Source organism: Momordica charantia, assembly GCF_013281855.1.
Source record: "Momordica charantia cultivar OHB3-1 chromosome 4 unlocalized genomic scaffold, Mcharantia_2.0 BLBB01000004.1, whole genome shotgun sequence".
Classification (NCBI taxonomy): domain Eukaryota; kingdom Viridiplantae; phylum Streptophyta; class Magnoliopsida; order Cucurbitales; family Cucurbitaceae; genus Momordica; species Momordica charantia.
Genome location: NW_028275162.1, coordinates 2,112,411 through 2,129,243, shown reverse-complemented (window position 1 = coordinate 2,129,243; position 16,833 = coordinate 2,112,411). Strand labels below are relative to the sequence as shown.

General features: G+C 36.2%; 2 protein-coding genes across 4 annotated transcripts; one reads left to right on the top strand and one right to left on the bottom strand.

Annotated features, from left to right (window-relative positions):
* Nucleotides 1-1,805: 1,805 nt before the first annotated feature.
* ZAP1 (zinc-dependent activator protein-1) lies at nt 1,806-5,595 on the top strand. Of its 3 annotated transcripts, XM_022280340.2 has the most exons (7): nt 1,806-2,206; nt 2,524-2,590; nt 3,009-3,695; nt 3,778-3,943; nt 4,011-4,175; nt 4,755-5,017; nt 5,101-5,595. In XM_022280340.2, exons 3-7 carry the CDS (start codon nt 3,110-3,112, stop codon nt 5,247-5,249), a joined length of 1,329 nt encoding a protein of 442 aa, XP_022136032.1. In that variant the 5' UTR covers nt 1,806-2,206; nt 2,524-2,590; nt 3,009-3,109; the 3' UTR covers nt 5,250-5,595. The 3 variants fall into 3 exon arrangements, with proteins under 3 accessions (XP_022136032.1, XP_022136030.1, XP_022136034.1); XM_022280338.2 differs by lacking the exon at nt 2,524-2,590; XM_022280342.2 differs by lacking the exon at nt 2,524-2,590 and having other exon boundaries at nt 1,807-2,206; nt 4,020-4,175.
* Nucleotides 5,596-5,622: 27 nt separating this feature from the next.
* On the bottom strand, nt 5,623-15,527 carry LOC111007822 (histidine kinase 2). Its single transcript, XM_022280334.2, is given in 15 exon segments — nt 5,623-6,288; nt 6,398-6,491; nt 6,659-7,091; nt 7,508-8,005; nt 8,116-8,783; nt 9,050-9,148; nt 9,252-9,481; nt 9,575-9,626; nt 9,757-9,943; nt 10,034-10,246; nt 11,057-11,226; nt 11,354-11,629; nt 11,791-12,285; nt 12,843-13,115; nt 14,349-15,527. Coding segments are annotated over 13 exon segments (3,786 nt in total). The 5' UTR covers nt 14,649-15,527; the 3' UTR covers nt 5,623-6,288; nt 6,398-6,491; nt 6,659-6,766.
* Between the last annotated feature and the right edge of the window lie 1,306 nt (nt 15,528-16,833).

Below are 16,833 nucleotides of genomic sequence, written 5' to 3'. Positions count from 1 at the left end.
CTGTTATTTTTAAACTTTGTTTCTGTAAGAGTATCTTAAGCTCTTGTTTATCTTATGATTGTACTTAAAATATGTCATTCAACTTCGTCACCGACCTCGAAGTCTAAAAGTTGGCTCAAGACTAGTCTCGACCTGATTCAAACTTGATCTGTTTGGACCATATTTGGACCAATTCAATGGACTAATCCAAAAATCCGTATAATCAAATAATGTTATATATATAATAATACAATTTATTTATTTAAATTCAATTTAATTCCATTGTAAAAACATGATGTAACCAAATTTATTGATAATTTAAAAAGAAAAAACTTTACACAATAATAAAATAAAAATAAAAATTCAAAAACTTGAATGTAACTTGGATTGAAAAAATATGTCTTTTTTATGGTACAAATTTTGTACGTGATATATAAAATTAAATGCTGCAAATGCAGTTATGTTTTATTTTTAAAACAACCATAAATAATAAATAAAAATATTATAAAACGACTCTAAATTTTCAAGCACGAACCTAAAAATTTTAGTACGAAAGACTCAATTAAATTCATATTAAACAAAGTCATGTAGATAAAAACCATCTATAATATTTAAGGTGTTTTTTTTTCTTTTTCAACGTAGTCTTCAATTTGATAAATTTTGTTTTTCAGGAGAATTTGTTAGGATGAAATATTCGAAATCATAACCTTTTAATGAGATTGGTGTGTTAACCAGTTGAATCATATCCACTATAAAAATATGATTCCGTGATCTCATCTCAGCACTAGTAAATTATTTATTAGATATATTGTTCCTAATGTATTTTATTTGTAATTATTCTCGGTGATTTCTTGTGGTCACCCTATATATATATATATTTTTTTATTGTTCACTTTGATTCAACCAATTACGTCTCATGAAAATTTCAGGTTCCACCAATTTTAAAAGCTCACAAGTTTTTTGTTATATTATATGGACGCTTCAATTACTACTTCATATATTGTCATTCGATTCAAAGAACTTTCACAAATTAATCAATAATTTTAAACTTATTACTTTTTACTTTGCTTATTTAGTTGTTAAAATTGTCAATATTGAAAGTGAAAACTAAGAAAAATAAAACTCATGCCTCAAGCATGGGTTAGGCATCCAAAACACAACCCTTTGATTTTTCGACAAAGTCATTTAAAATGGATAGTTCTATGAATCAAATATTACCTTACCCAACAATAAATAAAAAATCGGGTGCACATTAAAGTATAGTCCAATGATAATTAGAATATATCTCAAATCAAAAGGTTGTAAATTTGATTCCAACTCCACATGTACTAAAAAAATTGACGCCGGCTGTTGTTCTGAAAGAATTGATAAATAGTTATTTATGAATTAAAATTTATATTATTTTAGTTAAAAATTTATTTTTGTCCCAGTACTTTTCCATTTTGATATCAGTCCTTTCAAAATATCTATTTTAGTCCTTAAAAAACTTTCAAAAAGGTTCGTTTTAGATAGAATAGGAGCCATTTTTATCTCTTCATTTTCATTTTATATCATCTCTCTCAACAACATTTCTTAAAAGGTAGATAAATTTGTATTAAGGACTATCAAAATAGTAATTTAAAAAAAAAAGACGTTTTAGAAACAACAAAATTTGAGAGTACGTTAGACTAAAACGAACCAAAATCGTATAGGAACAAAAATAGAATTTAAACCATATTAAAAGAATTGAATAAAAAACAAAAAGAATAATGAATGTAAATTGGAAGGATAATATTAGTAGATAGAATAGGGCAGTAAATTATTAATATATAAATCATAGCATCAAGGAATTTAGAGCGGAAGCTTGTGCGTTACCAAACAACGGCCATAGAATATGCTCTTAGCTGTTATCAACTACGCCGGGAACTTCATCGGACGGCTCTCCGCCGGAGCAATCGCTGCTTCAATTCCTTCCCTCTCTTCCTCCTCCTCCTCACCGGCGGCTTCTTCTCTCTCCTCTCTTCTTCCTTCGACGATGGATTTGGCTTCTGTATCTCACACCTTCAACTCCTTCTCCACTGACTTCGCTCGGTTTTCTCACTTCTGATTCGCCCGCTCGAATTCCGAGGCCGGACTGATAATAACTCCCCTGGCTCTTTTCTGGCGCAATTCTGTGTTTCCACGTGAAATTACTACACCTGTGTGCTTTTCTAGGGCTTGAAACTTCGAGGCTTCAGCGAGCTCTAAGGTGGAGGTTTCTTTTCTTTTCTTTTTTGGTTTTTTGTGTCTATTTTACTTTTGTGTATGAATTATTAACCTCGGTACCGTCGTTGCGATTTCGTAAAAAGTATATGATTAACTGATTGTGGCTGTTTTTATTCTTTTTTTTTTTCTTGTTTCTGAAATTTAAGTCGGAGTTTGGTAATTTGGATCTTAATAATTCTGATCAGTACTGGAACCTGGCGATCTAATAACGCAACTCGAGCTGAGCCTGCTTGGACTCTACTTATTTTGGATGAAGTTAGTAGTAACTAATTGTTTTTCTGCTATTTGTAAGCTAATTAGGAGTGAAAGTTTTACTTCGAGGACGATGGTTTTGTTCGCCTCGTGGATTTCATCGTATGGTGTGCAGGTGGATTGTTGTGCACTGAACTCGATTTCCATGTATATTCTTTTTCTATAGAAATGTTTTTGGTCATTAATTGAGAATTGAGATTAACCCGTTAATTGAATAATATATCTTGTTGCTCTTCCCTAGACTTTTAAATGCTCAATATTTTGGTTTATATACTTAATATTTTCAAAGTCGATCTTACTTCTCTAAGAAAAATTGGTATTTTAAATCAACACCGTAGTTTCCACTTTTTGGTTCTTGGCTATTAGGTATTCACATTCGAAACGTCATAATTCATGAATTTAGCGATGTTGATTTAGTATGCATGCAATCTTCAAACCTCCTCGGCCTCTGGATTTTCGGTTATACGGAGGCAAGCAAGTCCTGAAATGACGTTTAGTACATTTTTTTTATTGCATTTCTTATCAATTTTCAGTATTCAGCTGGACGTGGCATTCAGTTCCTGGATCAATCGAAGTGTGAGGAACAAGAGTTGTTTAGAGTTCTCTGGCTTATGATCTAAGCTCACTTGTGCATATGGTTTCTTCGGGGGACCAAATAGAAAATGAAGTTGATTCTGATAGATTGGAGCATGAACACAGTTCAGACAGTCAACCGCAAGTGTCTCAGGAGGACCCTAGTGGAACTAATGAATCAAAATCAGATCACGAATACTCTGCGGATGCCAAGAAGACACTTGAAGAAGCTGTCAGGCAGCCTGATGTTTCGATCGAACAATTGGATCAAGGGGGCATCTCCAATATAGTGTCTGAGAAAGTGACCCGTAACCCGATTACTGCAGACCAGGACTCACATCCTGATTTGAAGGGAAGTATTACTCCTACAGTACGAGAGAAAGTATCAGAGGATGGGTATAACTGGCGAAAATATGGTCAGAAACTCGTAAAGGGAAATGTCTTTGTAAGAAGCTATTACAGATGCACGTTTCCAACTTGCATGGTGAAAAAACAACTGGAGCGCACTCATGATGGGAAAATTACAGACACTGTTTACTTTGGTCAGCATGATCACCCTAAACCTCAACATCATATTCCGGTTGCTGTTGGACTGGTTACCATGGTTGTAGAAAAACCCGATGATCATGCTTCTGGAAGTTCTCAAGGTAAGAAAGAAACTGTGTAATTCATATTTTGTTTTGGTTATATTCAGAAGTTTGATTTATTCTATTGCCTCGGTACTTGAAGATAAGGCCTCCATTGCGCTTGGTCAGCCACCTCATCAAACTGAACCGGCTGATACGCTTCAACTGTCATCGGTCGCAGCCAGTGATAATGTAAAAGATGAAGTTTCAAAAAGGTCTAGGATTAATGATGAGGATGACAGTGATGAAATTCCAGACTTGAAACGAGAGTACGCTAAAGCACTGACTGTTTTTTGTTTTCTTTATTAGTACATTTGTGAACTAACACTTAATTAGTTTCAAAAGGAAGAAAAGATGTAATATTGACGTGACAGTAGCTGACAAGTCAACAGTCGAACCTCGCGTCGTTGTTCAAACTCCTAGCGAGGTTGACATTGTCAATGACGGGTATCGCTGGCGGAAGTATGGACAGAAATTAGTGAAAGGCAATCCAAATCCTAGGTATTGATTAATCCATTTCAAAATGCTGTCTAAGATTGAATGTAGTTAACAAGTTGGAGAGTTTTATGCATTTATATCTTCAGCCCTGAGATAATGAGGATATGCCAAGGGATACTTTTGAATTCTACCTGGCAGCCCTCTTCTTTTCATGGTCTCTCGCCTCTTATGTATTGGTGAAGCAATATACATTCTTTTGAGCATTTTCCATGTCTGGTTTGAGGCCGTCCCATCGGTGTATAATATAAACTTGAAAGCTACTTGTGTTTAGGCCTTGAATACACATTTTCCATGTACACTATTACAATGTACACTTGTTTTGTAATAGTGTACATATCATGGTGGTGCCATAGGAATACGAAATTCTTTTGTAACTACAGCCTCTCTATAAGGCTGGAGAGCCTTATTGTGTTAGTTTCTTTTATGGAGGGGTCTTCTCGGCCCTTGTCCCCTGTCCCTTAGGCTGTTTCTGTGTCCTTTTTCTCTAATGAATCGTTTCTTTATCCCAAAAAAAAAAAAAGTAGAAATATCAAGTTTCCAGTGAATACAAACTGCGTTTAATTGTGCTATTATTTTGTGCAGGAGTTACTACAGATGTTCAAGTCCTGGATGCCCAGTTAAGAAACATGTAGAGAGGGCGTCTCATGACCCCAAAGTGGTGCTTACCACGTACGAGGGTCAGCATGACCATGATATGCCTCCTGCAAGGACCGTGACATTGAACTCAGCTGGGCCAGGCATTTGCACACCACCCCATAATGATGAGAAGAAAACAAAATCGGTCGGTGGTCCTGCTGGCCATGACATGGTGGTTCGTGCTAGTAAGGATCCTCGAATCAATTCAAGTGAGTAACCGAGTATAGGTGTAGAAGATGAATCAGAGATTTGTAATATTATTGTCTCAAGCACAATTCTCTTCCTTTTTCAGGTTCTGAAGGCAAATTAATTGAAAAGAATGGCAAGTCGCGTGCGACAGAAGCAAGTGATGGCATAGTCCTCGATATGGTGGTAAATTCCAGTTCAGGAGTTGGGAGTGGCCAAAATAAGCAGCAGCTGAAAGTAGCAATTGAAAGCTAAGTTCGCATATTCCTGGTTCCAATTTGTATCAGATTAATCAAGACACCTAATAATAGTCCCAGATCAAGATATAGCACAATAGTTGGATCAACTAGTTTGTATAAATTAATTAAACTGGTAAAATAAAATTAAACGTGTAGGTTTTCAGAGCACTTAATAAAAGATAGCTGTTAAAACTAAGCTAAGTATTACCAATATGCTTGGGTTGGGTCCTAGAATTGTCTCTAGTCTGTCATTTTTAACCCTATTGATGTAATTTATGTGATGATTCTTGATATTAAGTAGGTTTATAGTACTGCTGTTTGAAAACAAAAGTTGTAGAATATCAACCAAGAATTTCCACTTTCATGCCTATGCACACTTGAACACACTCTTAACTAAATTGCACTTGATTTCTGGAACTCTTACAGTATAAATAACTTCTGTGAAGATTCAAGATCCGCAAGCTGTCTAAGAATGCGAAACAAGTATTCAGCTGTACAAACGAATTCTCCCTTGGTTCTAAATTATCATGCATTTAGAAAATGATTCTAGCTAGTTCGTTATCGGGATTTAGTTCCCATTTCAGCCATGAAATTTTGAGAACTGTATCGAGAGTTTGGTACAGACTTTTGTACTTCTATTCACCTTGTAAGCTCCCTTGTACTTTCTGAAGTATCAAAGAATTAGGATCCAAGTATTGGTAGGATGATAACCATTCATCATTCATGGCCTTCATGAAATCTGTGAAGCTGATTCTTGTTTGGAGTGCCAATCTTCTACACATATGATCGACATTTGCTCGAATGAATGATCCCTGCATTTGTGTACATAAATGGAACTTTGATCTGATGCGGGTATCCAATCTTGCAACTGAGATGTCAAGTAGATTATCCAATCTTGCAACTGAGATGTCAAGTAGATTATCCAATCTTGCAACTGAGATGTCAAGTAGATTCTTTGGCCAATCACCTTTCGCAATGGCCAAAGATTTTGCAGGATGAACCAATGTGAAGGGAGTGACGAGATCAATCGGCTACTGTACTATTGTAGTCCTAGCCTGGGCAAAATATGGGAATCACTGCCAAAGTTTTAGAAATAAAATTTCATTTCATTCATGACAAGATGTAAAACTAACTAAAATAAGATAAGGCAAGAAGGATCTATACATGAAGTTACCAGTTTGTCGACAATAGGCTCTCCGATGATCCTTCAATATCCAGATATCCTTCATTCATCTCTGACCCGAACCGAATCTTGTCGCTGAAAAAGGCATCAAAAGATTCACAATTTTATCATTTTTGGAAGATGATATAATGAAACTAAAACCAACTTGCACAGGAAAAGCTTAAGCAGAAGAACTTCATCTAGAGTGATTGCAGCAAAACAAAATTTGCTAGAACAGTATCAACATAATGCAGAATACTTACCCAACAAGAAAGATCAGGATGTTCTCGAGATGATTCTACCCAATGCATCGTTCTAGTATGGCCTTTAATCAGATGCAACTCACATTACTAGAGTCAATCTCCATCCCCCTATATGAAACATAGGAGCCATATCTTGACTGGAACACTCAACTCAGAATAGTCATTCCATTCATGTTCTACTCAACCCTCGGACTCGAAGAAACGTGCCACCTCTGAATATAGTTGTTCTTCTTCGAAAGGCTTTGAGACATAACCGTCCATCCCGCACTCCATGCATGCTTCATTTGTAGCCTGGATTACATCAGCTGTCATGGCCAAGACTGGAATGTGCCAATGAGCCACATTCCCAAATGTCTCGATTGATGCTTTCCCAGAAGCAATGTCCTCGTTAACCTTATTCTCAATATTTCGTATCTGCCGTGTCGCTTCAAACCTGCTTGTCAAAGAAGTATTATCATTAAAGATATACTCTTAATGATAATGCAAGTTTATATCATGAACCGAACCAATGGGTACAATTCAAGAAGTTAAAAGTCTTCAGAATTTCATATGGATGACAAGAGACTGTTCAACAACCAAAATCAACTGTTAAATAGATATTATGTCAACTACTTGAATGAACTAATATTACCATATGCATACACAATTATTCATATCATTTCATCCTCAGGAACCTGAGCATATGAAACACTTTTTCGGCAAGTACTTTTTCGAAAAAAATTACCAAATGGCTCCTCTAAATCCATTTAAAAGTACTATTGCCAAACTGCTTTTAGTTGATTAAAATCACTCATGTTATGTCAAGTGAACAAAAGAATATAAATTTCTGAAGAATTGAAAATTGTTTACCCATCCATCTCAGGCATCTGAAGATCCATGAAACAAGCATTAAATTTGTGTGGTGGATGCAACAATGAAAGAGCGGCTCTACCACTTTCCACACAGGTAACCTTTGCTCCGTATTTCTTTAGAGCACCCTCTGCAACTCTTCTATTAACTGCATTATCGTCGACTACCAATATTTGCTTCTCTCTCAGTAACGTCCCGAGAATAGACGGTTTCTTTCTGTTTACCTTCTTATGCTTGCTGCTTCCAAATGCTTCCTGGAAGCATCCGATCAAGACGCCCAACCGAAGGGGTTTTCTCATTATATTATTGACGTAACCGGCGGATTTGAGATCGCCCATCTCTTGAGGGCAGGTAGCTAAGAGAAAGATCTTAGGACTTTCTGTTGATTCTTCCTTGCCAATTATGCCATGATCTCTAAATACGCGATGGATTCTGGGACCGGTATTGTTATCCCAAACGTCTTTGTCAATAAGCACCATGGCCAAAGGCTTGGATGGACTAAGGAGAAATACATAAAGAATGGTAATAAAATAATGGATGTCAAATTTATATAAAAAAAAATTCAACTTGAAACTCAAGAAGTAATGCTAAGAGGCTGAGGATTATACCTTTTGATGCAAATATTGGTCAAGTATTCATGTGCTGAAACCAGACCTGAAACTATATCCACCAATATCCCTAGCCTCTGGAGATGATATTTTGTTACCTCAGCTCTAATGCTTCTATTATCTATTACCAATGCTCGCAGTCCTCGGAAATCTAATGTCGCTGGATCATACTGCTGCCACTTCGTATCAAGAGACATCATATCGCCTTTGCTCAAACGCGCTGTAAATGAAAATGTGCTGCCAACACCAGGTTGGCTCACAAAACCTATCTCTCCACCCATTAGATCCACCAGACATTTGCTGATGCTCAGACCTATTCCAGTCCCACCGTACTTGCGCGACGTGGAACTATCAGCTTGCATAAAAGGCATAAAAATTCGATTTTGCGCTTCTAAAGGAATTCCATGACCTGTATCCTCGACTGATACAAGCAATTTAATCATGTCATGCTCCTTCATTGCATCTGTTCTACTAAATATCTTGAAATGCTCCCAACTCTTGCACCTTTCGACCACTGGAAACCCGCTTAATGTATTGTGACTTTTTCTCGGCATCTCTTGTACTAGATTTAAGCTTTGTCTCAGCACATTGTCCATTGCATCAAGTGGAGTCCTCACTTCATCTGCCAGGTGTACAGTTACAAATATGTGTCCTTTGTCGTTTGTGAACTGCTCATAAAGGATAGAAAATCACCAACTACAATTTTGGTAACATGAATTCAAGCAAGAGATTTTTTTTTGGATAAGAAACTTTGTATTAGCAAAAGCATAGAAACACAAAAAAACAGCGTAAGGGCAGGGGAAGAGGGATCCCCCTCCCAAGAACTACAAAAGAAGAGCTCTCCAGTCTTGCATAATTCAAACAAGAGATTGAACTGCATATATTGCATTTCTTTAAAGCAATCCATCTATCAAGTGGAGTTGGTATAAATAACCTTAATTGAATTTCCCACAAGATTGGTAATTATCTGCCGAAAGCGCCCCGGGTCACCAATGAGAACTTCAGGGACCAGATCAGAGACATAAACAGCTAACTGCTCTCATGAAAAAAAATCGCCCATCAAAATGTTACAGAAGTAGTATATCAAAATCATGTTAATAGAAACTGGAAAAAAAAGTTGATAACTTTATTTTTACCTCTATCCCCTTCTCATTACATTTTCCAGAAAACATTGAAAGCACATGATCCAGTAAAGCACGTGGATCGAATGGTACATCTTCGAGTTCAAGCCTGCCTGATTCTATTTTAGCCTGATCAAGAACCTCATTTATTAGTGATATTAATTCCTTCCCACTCTCATATGCAGTCAAGGCATAGTCCAGTTGGTTTGGGTCAAGCTCAGTGTCCATCAGCATTTTCAGCATCCCTGAAAAATGATTTTTTCCCCCCAAAAGGGACTATTACTCCAGGTTCCTGGTTTGGCCAAATGAAAAATATTAACTAAATGAATCTCAGTTACCTAAAACCCCGTTCATTGGCGTCCTAATCTCGTGAGAAACTGTTGCAAGAAACTACAAAAGGAGAAGAGTTCATTATCCAGAAACATGTAGAAATGAACAGAAACGAATGGTATATCTCTTCATGTTATATTTGAACATTCACAGACATCAGTGCATTAATATCACTCAAAATTAAACTCACCTGAGACTTTGCCACATCTGCAGCTTCGGCACGACTTTTGAGTTCCATCATGTCACGATAGTCATCCTCCACTTTCGCAATTCGACTTATGGCCGCATAAAATATATGACCAACAAGTAAAGTGATAACTAGGACTCCCACTGATGCATTGATGGCCATCCATGGTAATTGAGGTTTCTGCTTAAATCTGTAAGCAGGTTAACAAATAGCGTTCCAAAAGACTGAACAATTAAGTGTTCGCTCGTAGATGCATATACAATTAACAATGAAATATTACCTGCAATGCATCTCATGCTTCCTTTGGGGGTCTCCAAAATCCACGTTGCTTATGTGCAATAGACCAGTATCAGTCACATCTGATCCATACATCTTGATGGGAGCAGATGCATTAGTTGTATCATAAACATCAACCATAATTGATTGTTTACTGGAAAGTTGGTGAAGAAGCTTGTCCACCAGTGATGGAACATCATAGGATGCTCCTAGATACCTTTTGATCAAGTCAGTCAATCATAAGAGAGTTTAGCTTGTAAGTATATACACAAAAATTCAAAAAACTACAAAGCTAAGCTATCCCCAACTAGCCACGGGGACTACCACAAATCTAGGGTTTTGCAAGACAATTTCACATTTTTTTGAAATAGTGTATAACACACTTCTTCGTGGGGGTGCTGAAACCGCAAAAAATTCTCTTTACTTGTAACTTTCTGATGTCTACCCTTGTATCTTTTTTTTGGAATCCCCTTGTATCTTTGAAGTTTTGAAGAAATATGGTCCTAATGCATACAAAATCAAGCTACCTCCAGAATATAACATCAACCCAATCTTCAATGTATTCGATATCTACCCTTATGCTGCACCGGATTCGTTTAGCTTGGCAAATTAACTCGAGGTCGAGTTCCTTTTAAAGGAGGAGGGAAATTGATGTGACTAACTCTACTTAAGTTAGTTTAGTTTAGTTATTTGGGGCAGTTAGGCTTTTACTGTTGGATTACTATCCTTTTACCGTGGCCTTCTTCCTATAAATAAGAGGCCCTTGTATCTTTGAAAGGAATTTATTCATTAATAAGATTTGATCTTTAGTCTACACCACCTTCTCATGATTATGTATTGAATGGAAGGCTTTGACGTAGCTTTTTTCTAATTCTTTTTGGGAGAGGTTCCCCTCCACTTCCCGCACTTAAGTTGTTTTTGTGCCTCTTTGTGATTAATTTGACATCACTATATCTCTTATTGGGAAAAAAATCAGTAAACTACTAAAATCACCCAGAAAAAACAAAGTTCAAAGGAGATTAAGTACCCAACAGTAGCTTCAATACGTTGCTCTGGTGTTGCATCGGGTGGAAGGTCGATGTTATAGACAGCAAAAGTGAGCACAACACCTAGGTGATTGGACTTAAGTAGCTTGAAAGGAGATGTCAGAACTCCCTTCCCTGAAGCCCTTGCTCGCAAGATGTTTTCGCGGTCTTCCTATTAATAGAATGTAATATTTTAGCGAGACTGAGCTTCTAAAAGATAGGTTTCATCGATTCCCATCTTAAGAGGCTGCTACATAGACAGGAACATGGAATATACCATAATAGGCATTACAGCATACCTTTCCAGACATCATGTCAATGGAAACTATATGTGATACAGTTTCTTGTGAAAATATTACAGGTGCATATTCATCCTGAAAGGGAGCAGGATCTAAATTCTCAGGAATACAGTCCTGGCCTAGAGTCTGGTCCTCTGTTCCCATCTTCTTAATTGTCCACCCATGTTCCTCTTCAAATTGCTTTCTTTCTGAATGATTAACTTTCAAAGCATAAGCCACCCCACTGGTTAGAGGTCGTTCAAAAGCCGTTCTTTCTGCATACTCACTGAATGTTTCCTGTGGGAAAGAGAGTACATTTAAGATCTAGACATTATTACATTAATATGAAAAAACTCATAAATTAATTACACAGTTTAGTTGTGTGAATAGGAATTTGCCATCATTGATTCAAAAGCCGAGTAATGATCCAATAACAAAAAAGATAGATAATCACTTGCCTGATCAATAGCAGAAGGATGTTTTCCATGATGAAAAGTGGAAACCAGAATAGCCAAGGCATGGACATGGTTCATGCTAACATTGAATTGATCTTGTAGCATTCGCGCTCGCTCATCACACATGTTAGTAAGTGTTTCTTCTCTCCTAAAGATGATTTTGTTGTTCAAATACCAAAAGAGCCAAATGGATGAAATAATCCCAAGTATCACAAATATTATAAGAAGCTTCTTTCTCCATTTTCCAGCCCCTTTAGAATGACTTGGAGATAGATCTAACTGCTTCTGCTGAAGCAAGACCTGCTGCAGCTGAATCACTGGCTGATTCTCGACCGATGGATGCTTTATTGGCTTGTGTTTATGGTTCCTTAATTTCAAATGAAAACTAGACATCTTCAGGCATGATATCACTACAGCAAGGATCCATAAGCATGCCATTATTAAACCATTCAAACTTCGAGAATGCTCATTTCCAATTTCCCTAGTATGCAAGACCTTCTGGTGAAAGCCAGAAAAATAAATGAATCAATAAATTAAATCATCATTCAAGTATATTTCAGCATTTTAAAGTTCTTAAGCTTATAAACAGATAATTACAGGATAGCAAGTTCCCGCCTGAGAAAGAGAAGTTTAAAAGGTTACTACGTTGTAAAGGTACTAAAAAAGCATCTAATTTTGAAAAGCGTTGCTTATTAGCATATGTTAGGTGCAAGATCGCAATTGAACAGAAAAAGATTACAGACTGACTACCCAAGTCCCATTGGCACAGGGCAAGTGAAAACACAAGGGATAAATTAATATTACTGGAAACATGGTAATGCACTAAATTCAGTACATTTCTTCTCGTTCAAGTTTGCTTGGATTTGGCTGATTTGTTGTCCATCCAAAAATTTACGGAATAACAATTTCTTGAAGGAATAAATCCACTTGGATTCCCCAATAAGCGCTTTATAAAACGCTTATCCTCTTTTCCAACTCTCAACATAAAGGAAATGGGATAATTCCATTGTACCCCATCAACATGAAAAGAGAATATGCAATAACAAAAGTCTAACCTCTCTTTGAATCTGATGACAAGGAGACACAAATGTGAATGAAGAATGTGAAGCAAGTGAGCGAGTTTTGTCCACTAACTGCAATAGATCAATATTGAAGGAGTCCATCTCACCCCTTATTGGACACTGGCCTTTGGATTGTATATTTTCAAAAAGCCACCCATGATGTCGTTGCAAGTCTTGCTCCTCTTCTAATATCTTTAAAGCACAAGCAATGCAATCTTTTAATGCAATACCAGGCCCTGGATCTTTCGCACTCTGGAGAGATGCTGTCTGCAATACACATTTGGTGAGAACTTGAGAAAATATTATTTGGTATTTACACAAATTCAAGCATTAAAGCATTCACCAAGCACAGAAAGATTTTTTGGAAGTGCAAACAATGGATGGACAGCCAAAAATTGAGTGGATTAATAATTAACATGGAGTGGAAAGAAATTCAGGACAACATAGATCAAGAGGATTAAAGAATACGTTTATGTAACCAAGTTTTCCATCTTTCTCAATAGAAAAGCTTGGGTAAGAATCAAGGCATCAAAGAGATGGAGACAGGGGGACCTCTTTGTGATTTTTCTTTGTCATATTTGTGAATGTCCCATATGCGATGGAGCATGGAATAAACCTAGGACAACCTTTTACTCGCATAGAATTTCTGGACGGTATCTTGCTCTTTTGCAAGGATGAAAAGGAGAAGAGAATGGAATGAAAATCTTCGAAGCATTTTCTGGCCGAAAGATTAATACAGAAGACATTAATGAGTGCTAACTAACCCAACAATTACATGAATTAAGTAGCAGAGAGAGGCTGTACAACTCATATCTTGCCAATTTCTTGTTTAGCTATGCCATAGAGGAATAATCCTGAGACTGTTCGAATTTTGAAAGCTAGTTCCTAGTGGAGGAGAAGGTGTTGAGTACATTGGAGACGTGGAGGAAATTTTGTAGTTTAAAGGTGGAAGGTTGACATTATGCCAAACTTTTCTATCAAATCTCCTAACTTATCTTTCTTCATATGAGAAACTTAGCAACCTTCTAATCTAGAATGCTGTCTCCTTACGCTTGGAACCCAACTCATTGTGCTCTGTGTATAGCAACAAGTGAGTGAACAGATAATCTATTTTTTCATTGACCATATGGCAAGAAGAGCTGGATTCTCCTCTCCAAAACTTTCGGCATTTGACTTACAATTGCAAGCCAAGAAGCTGTGTTAATGCAGTTAAATCAACCTCTGGGCCTTATTGTTAGAAATGAATAATAAAGTGTACAAAGAAAGATAAGGCAAAAGCTTGGAAGTTTTTTACTTAGCCAAGTCTCATTGTTCCCTTTGGGTTTTCCATTGATAATGCCTTTTGTAATTAACACTAATTGATTATGTCATCACATAAAGACATTATCAAGTGTTGTACTCTTATCTTAAGGAAAGTTCAAAGCTCATGATTGAAAATATCCAGGAAGTGAAAGTAGAGCTAATACAGATCAAATAATAAGAGAGCTCAGAAAAGGGTACCTGATCTGAATAAAAGAATAATGAAGCCAAAGCATGAAGTTGACTCTCGCTGACATTGAAATGCTGCAGCAAGTTCCGAGCCTTCTCTTCACACATATCTGGTATCCCCACTTCCCCAACTGAGTTCTCATCACAAAAACTAAACATAGACCAAAGACCCAGAATTAAAATCACCCCAAATGGCAATAGATAAAGAAGGTTACTCCACCGTTGCCCATGGAAACGCTCCTTGGCTCTCTTCGCCCTGAAACCAGCGGGTAATCGGACCTTAGAACAAAAGAACTTAGAATTCTGAGACATGGTTTTCTCCCGAGTCCCCCACTTATGAATCTTTCAACAGCTTGAGAAACCCAGTTCCGGCAGAAGAGTGCATCGAAATACAAGTGTTCTAAGTAGAAATTGCAGGTTGCAGCAAGTACTTTTGCGAAAATACAAAAAACAAAAAGAAATTGCTGCAAGACCCAGAAATTATTACACAACACAGGTCATAAACTCGCCAAAATCAGAGCTCTGTGAAGAACCCCACAAGGAAAAAAAGGCAACCCAGAAGGCGAATTGAAGAGAAGAGGCAGCTGGTTTCGAAGATTGTTCAACATATGGCTGGAGAACCACTTGTTTTTCCTCTCTAGAAGTTATGAAGCAACAGCAGCAGCAGCAGCAGGCATTTGAACCAATCAAAACCACGCCTCTTTAGAAACACACCGAGGAGTAGAAACAATCATTTTACACAGCCAGCTGAACAAAAACCCAGTTTCTATTTTCGAAACCTGAGAGAGTGAGAGCATTATTAGTGAGAGAAAACTTGGCCTTGGCCTTTTCTCCATCCAGCTCTTTTCTTTGGCCTACGAGTCTGTAAAACCGAAAGAGCCTCATCGGAACTTCTGTTTACAGAGGGAAGAAATTAAAAAACAAAAGAAAAACAAGATGAAAATTTCCGCAATATTCCCAGTTTTTTTCATTTGACCACAAAAATTACTGGACAGGCAAAAGGAGATGGCTCTTTTTTCTCACTTTTGCTCCATTATTTTCTCTAACAATGGTTATGATAAAGATAAATTTTTGTTAAATGGAACTTTCTCAATAATTCTTCGGGTCTGTTCTTGACGGCTGCTCCCCTTTTTCTAATGGAACCTGCTTGATGCCGCAGCTTCATAAAAATCCTTCTTTTTTTTTTTTCTGGCTAACTTCAATTCTACTAAAGAAAATTTGTCAAGTTCTTTCGAGCTATTAAGAACTTCTGTTATTGTTCTCTCTCTTTGCTATTAAAAAAAATCAGTTTTTTAATCCATAGTTTGCCATCTTTAACTTGCTTCCAAGTTTTAGTGTCTTTTTCTTTTAATCCTCTCATCTGAGAGTAAATATTCAAACCTATCGCATTCTAAGATGGTAGAAAATTCTGATCACTAATAATTTTTTTTGGTGTAACTTTCATCTTTTTGTTTAACTATTTTAAAAATTGTGACATGAATGTAGCTCAAATAGTTAAACGTTCGCAGGTCCCTCAATAAATTATGAATTTAAATTATTTCTCTCATATTTGTAACATATAACTTTAAAAATACACCTATTTCTTTTATCAATTCATGCCCTAAAGTTAAAAAGAAAGTACATTTTTAACATTTATTGGGCTTGTCCCACCCATATCAAAATACATGTGAAAAATAATAGAGAAAGAAATCTATCCGGTAAGTTTTTTTTATATATATTTTTTAGTACAATAGATGGATGAAACTCCCCGCTTTTAAGGAAAGAGCAAAAAGTATTAACTGCTAAACTATACTTGACAAAGGTATGCAAAATCTCTAATCTTTTAATATATAATTTATGTGGTTGAGTTAGACTCAAATTGACGGGTCGATACAATTTTAATACACGAGAAAATTATTGAATTACTACTTAAAAATTAATAGTTTAACTCTCATTGCGAGATAATTAGTTGGCTAAATGTGATCTCCATGGGGTGTTTACAACTCATTCAAAGTGACAAAAATGTCAATCATAACAAAATTTTAATGTCATTCAAACAAATGATTATTATTCCACACTGTGGAAGGGACTAGAGTTTTGACCAATCAGCCATTTTTTTTTCTCTTTTTGTGAATTTAATATTTGTAGATTTCCAGCATAATTTAATCCCTACTTTGTTGGGTATATTTGTTTTTTTCGTGATGGGAAAAGAAAGTAAGGACCCGTTTGGTACTGTTTTTGTTTACTGTTTCTATTTGTTTTTTTTTTTTTTGAAAAAAATTGCATAAACCAAAACTCCTAGATTCAAGAATGGTCAAACAATATTTATATTTATGTTTTGTAACCAATTTATATTTATGGTTTGTAATAAATTGGAAACGAAAATAAGAAACAATAAATTTGTTTGGATTATTTCCAAAATTTATATACAATTTTTAGAATGAAAAAAAAATTTAGAATGTAAAAAAAAAAATTATTAAAATTTTATTTTTAGTCTACATTTTTGTTTACTCATAAT